Below are 12,356 nucleotides of genomic sequence, written 5' to 3' on the forward strand. Positions count from 1 at the left end.
AGTAGGGTTTCTCAACCTCAGCACTGGTGACATTCTAGGCTGGGTAACTCTGTTGTGAGGGATGTCCTATTTGTTGCAGGATGTTTAACAGCATCCTTGGCCTCTACTCACCAGATGTCAGCAGATGCTCTCTCCCCCTCTAGTGACAATCTGTCTTCAGACATTGCCACATGTTCCCTGGAGGGCAAATTATCCCAAGTTGAGAAGCTCGGCTCTAGTAGGAGAGTGCAGACAGCCCCTGCACACAGGTGCACCTTCAGAACACACTTTTGATGAGATGAGCACGTCCATAAAGCAAGAGATCACAACAAAGCATCTGAAAGGCCTGACAAAATGTCCACTATGAGCAAGCAAAAGTGCTGATCTAGAAGCTTACATGTATGTATGTGTGTGTATACAGCATGAGGTATGCATGTATTTGTGAGTGTCCAACAATCCGTTTTACGCTGTCTTTGCCCTTAAAAGTCCTCCATGGTCTTTGCCACTGGGGTGCTGACTCCTCCCAGCCTCTGGAGGCTTCTGGTCTGTAGGTCCAGGTTGTGGCTGTGATGGTGGCAATGGCTGCTACCCCAAGCTGCTGCTGCAGAAGCAGCTGGAAACTCAAAGGCTCCAAATCCTCATTTCTCCAGGGCAAAAGTAAATATGCAGTGTAGATAGAACCCTAGAGGTCATCTGCCCCATTCTGTCCATAGCCTTCCCTCTTCCTCTGGCATGCTGAATTCCAAGAGGCACAGATACTTAAAGAATCAGCAGTAGAAATGGGCCTGGAATCTGCTTCCACATTTAATAGGCCCGGGCTTTGTGTTCCGAATGTCCTGAGCAAGCTAGGGGCAAGAGGCAGAGGGTCCTCCTCTGGGAATTCACTCTCCCACTCTGACAGGGCTCTTTCTCTGGTGTCTGGTCTCCCGGATTGACTAGTCAAGTGTTATGGAAATAATGTATCACCCCACTTTGGATTAACTAAATTAACTCAAAGTTAACATAATTCTTTAAAAAGCCATCTTGACAAATGTTAATAGAAGTTCATGAATGAACAGTGAGTCCAAGTGAGCTCAGCTCTGCTGGAGGAACTGCCTTTAAAGGCTTCTATTTCCTGATAGATACAGCTGAGTACCCCAGGAAAGCTTCCACGGCTGCCATGCCATTTCCTCATATCATTTCATCTACAAAGATACCAAGCTGTCTTCCTTATTTTCTTTCTAAAAATTTCTCGGTTCTTCTTTGACATTTTTTGTCCCAGAAGAACTTAAGCCTTTCTATCCAGAAACAGCACACACATTTCTCATAAACATGAGAAATCAAAATCTTTTATGATTTGAACCAACCTTGGTGGAGTCTTTTGGGTTTTCTATGTAAACAATCATGTCATCTGCAAATAAGACTAACTTTGTATCTTTTCCATGTTTACACCAATTGTCTCATTTTCTTGGCTTATTCCATTAGCTAGAACCTACCATTGATTTTTCTGTGTTGTTTGCTGTTTATATTTTGAAGATGGCTTTTTATCATGTATAGTTTTCTTCTTTGGTGGCATTGTTGATTTTATATATAAAGGTTTATGGGCTACTATACAGTTCATGTATTAGACCATTTGTCATAAAGTACCCCTATTTATCCTGTTTAATGCTTTTGAATTTGAATTCTGCTTTATCTGATATTAATATTGCCACTCTTGCTTTCTGTTTGATCTGCTTTGTATATTTTGCCCATTTCTTTATTTTCCACCTTTCTTTATCTGTATGTTAGATGTTATGTCAGAAACTGTCACCTACTGTAATTGTCATTAGCACTGTCCACCAAATAATTCCAGTTTTCTTTCTGAATATGTGGGAGGATTACACTTCCATTCCCCTTGAACTTAATGCAGTCATGTGACTTACTTTAGCCAATAAAATGTCAGCAGAAATGAGGCATGTTTTTCTGAGTTTTCTGAGTGAAAACTTTAAGAGCCAACGTGATTTATCACATTTCCTTTGTCCTGCTGTGACAGTCATGGAAGCAAAGAGATGGGGTATAGGCATGTGAATGAGGATAAGATGGTTATACTGTCCAGTACGGTAGCTACTAGTCACATGTGGCTACTGAGCACACAAAATGTGCCTGGTCCAAATTAAGACGTGCTGTAAGTGTAAAATACACATCAGATTTTGAAGGATTAGTAAGATAAAAAGAATATAAATTGTCTCACTAATATTTTTTTCTATTGATTACATATCGAGAGAATATTTTGGATATAGTGATTAAATAACATGTTATTAAAATTAATTTCACTTGTTTTAAAAATATTTTCATTAATGTGGCTACTGGAAAAAATTAAATTATACATGCGACTCACATTATATTTCTGTTGGATAGTGCCACAAAACAAAAGGCTCAGCCTCAGCCAACCCATTATAAAGAAGTAGCATGAGTGAAAAATAGACATTTATTGTTTAAGCCTCTGAGGTTTTGAGTTTGTTACTGAAGCATAAACAAACCCACACTGACTAGTGTACCTACTCATGAGTCATTCTTCCCTCCTGATTTTGTTGAGAGCAAGAATATGCTGGGCTAAATTCCTCCCCTGTTGCTATTGGATAGCCATGTGACAAATGGCTATACCCAACTGGTTTGACTAATTCAACTGTACATTGTTTCCAAGAACATATCTGCCATCAGATAGAAATGATTTTGGCAGTAAGTAAAAGAAATCTGCCAGGCACTATGTCAGGCCAATAAGACATAAGCAGAAGTCTCCTGGGTTTTTCTGTGAAAGCATTTACTTTTCATAAAAGGACAGACATGGCCAGTGCCACCCCTTCCTATCTTTTTCCTTTAAATGTGGATAGGATATCTAAAGCTTGCGACTTTGAGATCATAAATAGCAAGCATGAGGATGAAGGCAAACGCACAAAGGATAGGGGAGCAGAAAGACAGAAAAACATGTTCTTGATGGCATCATCAGAAATCTAAACCCCAGTAACTACCTGACCCAGGCTTTTTATGTGAGAAAAATAATCCCCTATTTGTCTAAGCTATTATTTGTCAGCTTTCTTCCTTTTCTTTTCTTTCTTTCACACTTTCTCTCTCTCTCTCTCCTTTCATTCCCTCTCTCTTTTTTTCTTTCTTTCAAGACAGTATCTTGCTCTGGCACCCAGGCTGGAGGACAATGGAGCGATTAAGGCTCACTGCAGCCTCAACCTCCAGGCCTCAAGTGATCTTCCTGCCTCGGCTTCCCAAAGTGCAGGTATTATAGGTGTTAGCCACCATGCCCAGCAGTTTTCTTTTACTTACTGACAAAATCATTCCTATTTGATGACAGGCATATTCTTGGAAATATCATACAGCTGAATTTGTCAAACCAATCTGATGTAGTCTTGGTCTTTGTTAGAAGAATCTTGTTCATCAAACTAGGTTTTATGCCTATTCTTTATGTTATGTTTGCTATTTATTATTTGTTCTTTTTCCCTTTCCTTAATTTTGATGGCTTGTTCAATTTGTTTATTTCTCCTTTACTCCCTCTGTGAATTTTAAAGATCTATTTTCTAATTGTGCCACTTGCTACAGTTCTATTATTAGTTCTATTCCTAAAAATCATGTTTGTTTCTACACTGGGGGTTTTTTGAGACAGGGTCTTGCTGTCACCCAGGCTGGAGGGCAGTGGTGCGATCATGGCTCACTGCAGCCTCAACCTCCTGGGTGCAAGCAATCCTCCCACTTCAGCCTCCAGAGTAGCTGGGACTACAAGTGTACACCTCCACATCTAGCTAATTATTTATTATTTATTTTGTAGAGATGGGGGTTTCCCTATGTTGCCCAGGCTGGTCTCAAACTTCTGGGCTGAAGTGATCTTTCTGCCTTAGCCTCCCAAAGTGCTGGGATTATAGGAATGAGCCACTGCACCCAGCTTATTTCTAATCCTTTTTTTTTTTTTTTTTTTTGAGACTGAGTCTCGCTCTGTCACCCAGGCTGCAGTGCAGTGGCACAATCTTGGCTCACTGCAAGCTCCGCCTCCTGTGTTCATGCCATTCTCCTGCCTCAGCCTCCCGAGTAGCTGGGACTACAGGCACCCGCCACCAGACCAGGCTAATTTTTTGTATTTTTTAGTAGAGATGGGGTTTCACTGTGTTAGCCAGGATGGTCTCGATCTCCCGACCTTGTGATCCGCCCACCTTGGCCTCCCAAAGTGCTGGGATTATGGGAATTAGCCACTGCATCCAGCCTGTTTCTAACATTTTTAACAATTATATCATAACTGAGTATCAATCTCACCCAGATTTTTATGTTTTGTTCCCTCTCTGAATCATTACATATCTAAGAAACTTTTGTCTCAACAGATAAATGATATCTTGGTCACATACAAAATTTTTGGTTTCCATTTTTTTCCCTCAGTAGCCTATAAATATTTTTTCATAGTCTTCTGGCTTTTAGTGTTGCTGATGAGAAGTCTGATACTAATATAACTGTTTTCCTTGAAAATAACTTATTCTAGTATCTTGTAAGACTTTCTCTTTGTCCTTAAACTTCAGAATTTTAACAGATACATCTAGGCATGCGCTCCTCTACTAATCCTGCTGTCGACTTGGTAAGCTCCTTCAATCCACAGATTCAAGCTTTGTTTTTAGCTCAAGAAAATTTTCTTCTACTACTTTTTCTCTTTCTGGAACTCTTAACATTTGCATGTTCCATCTCCTAGATGCCTGCTGTCCCCTCTCACAATTACCATCTCTGTGTTTCTGGTCCGAATTGTAAGATATTTCTTCTTCCACTTGCCTTTCCAGAACATGAATTCAGTTCCCAGCAGTGACCATTCTCCTTCTGTTTATTTACTAAATTTTTATATTTAGAAATCATGAGTTTTTAAATTCCAAATGTTACTTTTGTACTCATAATTCATTTCCTGAGTTGTCCGTTAAAGTTCTCTTCCATCTCTTCCATTAGTTTTACCGCAGTGGGAGTCTCATTACAGTTTTTTCAACTTGGACTTTCTCAGTGGAGGCTGCATTTTTCTTTGCTTGCACCAGGTTGTGGGTTCCCTTAGTGTCTGTGCAGGTCAGTCTATGAGGCTCTCTGGGAAGTGGCAAATAAGTGAGTACTGCAAGGCCCAGCAAGGAATGCTGTTTTCATGGCCCAGCAGAGCCCAAGTTAACAAACCTCAGAGGTGAAGAAAGCCCCTATACTACTGGCTCCTCCAAGTCACAAGCACTGGAAGCAATCCAGCTCACCAGGGCAGCCCCTCAAAGGACCACACACATTGTGTGGGCAGTGTGAGCCCTTTCTAAGGCGATCCGCCAGCTCCTTCTGGCTAGTGGACCTCATGGGACTATACATTCGAGTGTTTGTCCAAGGACTCAGGGAGATGTAAGCACTTTCCTCTGTTGGTGGTTCCCTGCTTCTTACTGAGTAACAGAAAGAATAAATCCTGTGCCTGCTTTCTACCCTGAAGGTGTCAGGAAAACTGGGGGCCTTAATGCACTTTCCAGGCTCCACCAGCAGGCCCACCTGGGTTTATCCTGGGAGGGAATTTTAACAGAGCCATGTGCTCAGGCTGTCATCTTCCCAGAATTCCCTTCTATACATCCATATGTGGTTTTAAAATAATTTTTTAAATCATAAAAGTAATTTAAGCTGATTTTCTGAAAACTGAGGAAAGTATAGAGGGAAGGAGAAAATCCTAGCTATAATTCCACCAGTGTGAGCAATAGGAGATAACCTCTTCATATTTCAGCATACGTCCTTCTAGTCTTATAAATGCTTGTGTGTGAATGTGTGTGAGAGAACAAGAGAGACACTCTATCCATTTCTTTATATCAGCAATATTTACGACATATCATTTTGAAGGGCTGTAGGCTATTTGATTGCACAGTTATTCTATAGTTTTTTTTTTAACCAACTGCCTATTGTTGAACATTAGGTTGTTTATAATTTTTTGGTATTATGATCTATGCTGGGTGGGACCTCATGGTTAAATCTTTGCACATTCATAATTATGTCCATAAAGGGTAACTGCCTGCATCAACAAATAGGGGTATTTTTAAGGCTTTAAGATCATATTGCCAAATTTTCCTCCAGAAAGGTGTCATAAAGTAACATTGTTAGCAGCAACTTATTTATATTCTCTATCCTCCCTCCTACCACTCCATGCTACAACCAAATATTGTGTTTAAAAATATCTTTAATAAGTTGAAAGCTGGAAAACGGTATCTCATTATTTAGTTTGTGTTTCTTCGATTACTAAACAAGTAAAATATTTTTCATGTATTTATATGTGCAACATTCTTATTTTTTCATATGTTTGACCATATGAAAACCTTCAGCCTAATTCCTATGCTTCTACACTCCAAGCCTGTGAGACAAATCAGGCAACAGCAGTGTTCTCAGTCTTGCAGAAGCAATGTGGCTACTGTCACAGCCCACAGCCACTCCTGGTCTATGATATCAACAAGACTGAACCATCTGTATTTCTTACTTTGTGAATTACCTGTTTGTGTCCTTTGCTCATGTTATTTGGAATATAAAGCTTTATGACTTTTGTGTCCTCAAATGTCAACTATCTTCATGATGAATAATCTTTCAGTGATTTTTCCCTGAAATTCCATTTTGACTGAGATTAATATTATAACCCTTATTTTCTTTAATTTATACTTGTATGAGGTCTCTTTGCTCATCCTTATTCCTTATACTTTTTTTGGGGGGGGATGGAGTTTCACTCTTGTCACTCAGCTAGAGTACAGTGGCGTGATTTTGGCTCACTGCAATCTCCGTCTCCCAGGTTCAAGCGATTCTCCAGCCTCAGCCTCCCAAGTAGCTGGGATTACAGGTGCCTACCACCATACCCAGCTAAGTTTTGTATTTTTACTAGAGAAGGGGTTTCGCCATGTTGGCCAGGCTGGTCTCAAACTCCTGACCTCAGGTGATCTGCCTGCCTTGGCCTCCCAAAGTGCTGGGATTACAGGCATGAGTCACCATGCCTGGCCTCATCCTTATACTTTTAACTGTTCTGAGTAACTTTGTTTCAGATGCGTTTGTTAGATAGCATGTTGGTAATTTTGGTTTTTGACCTATTGTGACAATCTGACATATTTTATTTGATATATACAAACGAATATATAACATGCCTATTATTAAACAAGGTAGTTAAACTCAATTATTTTATTGTTAGCTCTTCTCTATGTCTGTTTCTCTTTTTATCTATTTGTGAGTCTGCTACTGGTTGTTTAACTGTTTCATGCATTCAACTTCCCAAGAGAGAATGTTATAAAAATGTGAAGTGACTCCCGTAACTCCCATCAAATATGATCTTTAGTTGCTAAATGAGATATCCTTTATCAAAAAAGGTTACTTTTCTTGGTAATTTCAAATCTTTAAGTAAATGGCTGTACACATACTATCACATATTCTTTTCTTTTTGTTTTTTGTTTTTGAGACATAGTTTTGCTCTTGTTGCCCAGGCTATAGTGTAATGGCACGATGTTGGCTCACTGCAACCTCCACCTCTCAGGTTCAAGCGATTCTCCTGCCTCAGCCTCCCTAGTAGCTGGGATTACAGGTGCCTGCCACCAAGCCCAGCTAATTTTTTGTATTTTTAGTAGAGACGGGGTTTCACTATGTTGGCCAGGCTGGTCTCGAACTCCTGACCTCAGGGAATCTACCTGTCTCAGCCTCCCAAAGTGCTGAGATTACAGGCGTGAGCCATCGCGCCCAGCTCTGCATATTCTTATTAAGGATATTCATCAAGAATGGGACAGATATGCCGCTGCTGCAGTTTTATGGAGTGCACAGTTCCTCGCCAGTACTGACCTTCTGAAGTCCACCATTCTCCTCCACCAGTGGCGGAAGCACACTGGGGCTGTTGGGTGGAGGGGCCTCCACATTGTAATCACGGAAGCAGCAGAAGAAGGAGCTAAGGATGCTGCGGCTCCTCTGCTTCTTTAAGCTGACGTTGCACTGGGAAGCTGGAAACAAAAACAGAGCACACTGTGGCCAACTGCAGCATGTACTGATAGTTGTAATATAATGCAAAAATCTGAGTGTGCAGTTGCCCCACCAGACCCCAGATTCCTGCCCTGAGGGCCTGCTCAGGAGGAGAAGATGAGGGGCTCCTGGAAGTTACTCTAAAGAACTGTGAATCCAATGTGAGAATCCCAGGAGCCAGCTAGTCGATGGAGTCCAATCCCTCTGGTTGGACAGGATCCCTTTGACCTCAGCGCAGCAGGGGCTGCTTGCTTATTAACTGACTCACCCTCAGGGTCAGTCCCCATCTGCATTCCTGAACTCAGCAGATGAAGTATTCCCACCCTGCACCAAGCACTACTTCAAAATAAACATCCTTTCAGGCACAAATCAGACTTGACACTCTCTGGGAAGCATCTCTCCATTATGGATACCAATACAAAATCACTTTGAATCTAGGTTCTTGGACATTCCCTGCTCACTATGGAAATGACTTAACTTCGTGGGTTAAGAAATAAGATATGGAAAGGCACAAAAGAACTGCCTGCTTAAACTCGCCAAGAGTTTGTCCAGAAGTTGGTGAGGGCCTGGATCCACAGAGCTTAGGGCTGAAGGCTTCCATTTCACTTAAAAAACATAAACAGCAGGAGATGTTGGATGGAGAACACGTGTTCCTGCCCCAGTAGGGCCAGCCAGGGCAAAGCCCATCTTCATGAGATCCAGGGCAATACTGTGCCCTGGCCTGTCCTGAACTAAGACACTGGAGGGAGTGACACATCCTTTCTGTTTATCTAAGGCTCACGACAAGCTGCCACAAGTCAGGAATAAAAGGTGAAAATTAGTATAGATGAAAAACACCCCTCAGGGGAGGGCTCACAACTTCGAGGGGCAGGAGTATTTGCCTGGGAATGCAGCCGGGACTGTCCCACCACATGCCATGCCTAGGCGGGTCAATGGTGCTCTGAGAAGAGGCCGCAGGCAAGGGACCATGCTTAGGGTTAATGGGAAAATTGCCAGTGCAGGAAATGATTTAAGTCCACATGATAACTGTTGGAGCTTATCTCTTCTCCCAAAAAGCAATTCTGGCACAATTCCTCTTTTTGTGCACTTAGGAGTGATTTGTGTAACACCTTTCCTCCCAAGAGATCACAAAACCTTTGCTGAATGTTTTGGGGGTACTCTTCTGCCAGCAGCAAAACTAAGTGCATTCAAATGGAAATTCTGAAAAGGGACTGAAAAGCTATTCTTCCAGCAACTCCACAGATATGAATGGTTTCTACCCTGGGTTTGGGCAAATGGCCCAGTGAGTATGAATTTAAGATCAGCACTTACTAAAGATGAACTTCAGAACCATAAATCTCTGAGAAAGCTGGCTGTTTTTATCTTCCTCAAGCATCCTTGGGTGCGTGCATAGAGCACCAGCCATCACATTTCAGGCATCTCATTTCAAGGGCAGGTCAGGCCAGACCAGGCCATTGGGACTGCCAGGCATGTGGGCCTCCTAAGTGGTAGTGTGGGAAGAGATAATAACCACTGTTCACCAAGGGCCAATGCTGTAGGTCCCAGTAGTTCACAAACCTCATCTTGCATACTCCTAAGGAGATAGGTGTTACTGCTTCCATCTTACTGCTGAGAATATACAACTATTGAGAAAATACAGCAGGATTGTGTCGGTTCCTTTGCCAGATTCAAACCCAAGTGGGCCTGTTTCCAAACTGTGTGATTTCCCCATGTGCCATGCTGAATACAATCTTGAAACAATTTAGGTTAGATTAAGAAGGTGGAAGATGCCAAATAGGGAGAGAAAAGCATTGCAATAAACTTGTATTTAATATAAACGATACGTTAAACCATTTCATTGTTACTCTGAATGTCTTAATTTTTATCACACACTCAGAAAATTTAGTTAGGGGAAGAAAAAAAATCTTTTCCCTAGCTGATAGCACATTCCTCTGCAAGTAAACAAGCTATCTGTTCATGTCTCAGAGACACTGAGCAGTCTGCAGAAAGCACCTTTCCAGGTCCTATTTTCATCCTTGGATGACATGAATCTTCCCCACAACTAATTAGCCAACTAATTAACAAATGAACTTACATACTAAAAAAATCATAAACCTGGAACCAGTACACTACTCATAATTTCTACCACACGCTTACTTACTCTACAGAAGGTACACACAGCTAACAGAGTCAGTAAATTAGTTATCCGAGCACCTGGGAGGCCATTGTGCCTCCAGACAGGGAAAGGCAGCTTACCCAGGTCTTTCCTTCTCTGTATAAAGAGTGCAGCAGTTAAAGTGGTCTCATTTTCATAGGTGTGGGAGGTTCCAGGAAGGTTAGTTCTAGGGCCTGCAGGAACTTCTTGGAGGCTCGGTGGCTAATTTTCTAATGACTCTTGGATTGGTCTAGAACTCTCAAAATCAGGAGAGGTGGGAAGGGTAAATGGAAGGATTTCCTCAGGACCAGCACTGGCCTCACCCACCCTCAGCATTCACTTCTTCCTGAATAGGGCTCCAGACGTGGGTGCTCTGGACTAATGACCCTACTGCCTTCCAGCCCCAGTTGCTGCTTCTCTCCCCCAGCTATCATCCAGAAGATCCTTGACTTGCTTATAAACTGGTAAGGGAGTTTTGGTCGACACACGAAATAAAAATTCAGTTTGATGGACAAATGTTGATGTTAGAACATTAGATGAAAAAGTTAATATATATTATTGTATATCTGATTTGATCATAACTAAGCAAAGCAAACTAAAAAAGATTATAAATAAGAAAACATTTGCAAGAAATATGGCAAAAAGTTAACAGTAATTAATTGTCGGACCATAAGTGTTTACATTTCTTCCACATTTTCCAAATGTTTTCTGGTAATTATGTATTGCTCTAATAATGGGGGGGAGGAAGTAAACAGTCTTGTTAAACTCTCTTTCGGCAACTTTGTGCTATTTCTAAACCATATCCTTCTTCTAATTCTCAACCTTTAGCCTAATTCTTATGCTTCTACACTCCAAGCCCGTGAGACAAACCAGGCAACAGCAGTGTTCTCAGCCTTGCAGAAGCAATGTGGCTACTGCCACGGCCCACAGCTACTCCTGGTCTATGATATCAACAAGACTGAATATATCCACTAAACTCAAAACCAGAGGAGGCCCATGTGAAAAGAAGGTACCAAAGAAGTGTCCTTTGCCCGGTAGAACGCTCCTGCTGGCTTTCTCATCTGGCATCCATGCTCCACTGCTCACCCTCCTTGTACACACAAAAGGGGTCTTGCTGTTTCTCTGCTTTGATCAAGACTTTACCTCTCACCACCTTTCCTCCCTTGCCCCCTTTACATGTTTCCACTGATAAGACACATGAGAGGTCTCCTGGTGGCCCAGGTATCCAAGAACAAGGTCTTTTAGGATATTAAAGATAGTTGAATGCATACATCTCCCCATAACACTGGTTTTAAGAAATTACTTTGGAAGAGCAAAGGAGGGAGTAGCAACTATGAACATCAGTTTAAAATATTCCATAACAATTTTCATTTTAAAAAATCAGACTTAGGAGGAGGAAGTCATCAAAAGTCATTCCAAAGCTTTCTGTCACTTTTCCCTGATAACCTCCCCTATCCAAACCCAGCACCTGCCCACCATACTCCCTAGCTTCCTCCATGGTAGACTCCTCATCACACTGACATCCCTTCTCCCACTCCTCCTCCCCCCATTTCCCCACTTCTCAGAGCATCCTGCTTTTCAGAGCCTGGCTCAAAGCCAACCTCACCCAGGAAGCCTTTGCCAACCTCCCTGTGGAGATCGTTTTTTTCTTTGGCCACCAAACTCCCAAATGAATGTGTGTATGACCGAGTTGTGCCTTTGGGCCGGGCCAGTTCATCCACCTGTCTGCTGGACATCTCCTCTGGATGCCTCTGACTTGGCATATCTAAATGGGGCTCACCACTCCCCTCTTCACTCAGGGTACCAATATCCTAAGCTAGACATCTGTCCTTCTCCCTCATTAAGTTGTTGGTTCTGACATCCTAATCGATTCTTAAATGTGTCCTTAGCAACTCCTTGTCCCTGCCCTATCCTGACTCAGGTCCTCATCATTTTGTCCCTGGAGCACTACAGTTGCTTTTTGACTTGTCTTTCTGCTGTTGATTTTGCATCTCAACATGTCTTGACATGACAGGTAAAGCCCATCAAGTTACAAGAATGTGTGGTGGTTAGGAGTATGGGTTCCGATGCCAACTTGCCTAGGTGCAAAATCTGGCTCAACCAGCAATAGCACAGGATCTGGGCAAGTTGTGTGATTTCTTTGTGCCTCAGTTTATCTATAAAATGAGGATAATAAATATCCATCTTATGGGTCTGTTGTGAGAATTAAATGAGTTATTGCAACAGTGTCTAACATAGAACAAGCACTCCATAATTTTTGCTTGTTTTT

The 12,356-nt window shown here is 41.9% G+C and overlaps 1 protein-coding gene across 1 annotated transcript in view; it reads right to left on the reverse strand.

The window, feature by feature from the left end:
• CTDSPL (CTD (carboxy-terminal domain, RNA polymerase II, polypeptide A) small phosphatase-like) overlaps positions 1-11,155 on the reverse strand; it is a 40,708-nt gene extending 29,553 nt beyond the window's left edge. The window contains exons 1-3 of the mRNA XM_011953419.1: positions 11,101-11,155; positions 10,189-10,281; positions 7,780-7,934 (exon numbers count right to left, since the gene is read on the reverse strand). Of these exons, the coding sequence (XP_011808809.1) occupies positions 7,780-7,934; positions 10,189-10,281; positions 11,101-11,155 (303 nt within the window). The remainder of the gene's footprint in view (positions 1-7,779; positions 7,935-10,188; positions 10,282-11,100) is intronic.
• Between the last annotated feature and the right edge of the window lie 1,201 nt (positions 11,156-12,356).

This window comes from Colobus angolensis, unplaced genomic scaffold (genome assembly GCF_000951035.1).
Source record: "Colobus angolensis palliatus isolate OR3802 unplaced genomic scaffold, Cang.pa_1.0 Scaffold36, whole genome shotgun sequence".
Taxonomy (NCBI): Eukaryota; Metazoa; Chordata; class Mammalia; order Primates; family Cercopithecidae; genus Colobus; species Colobus angolensis.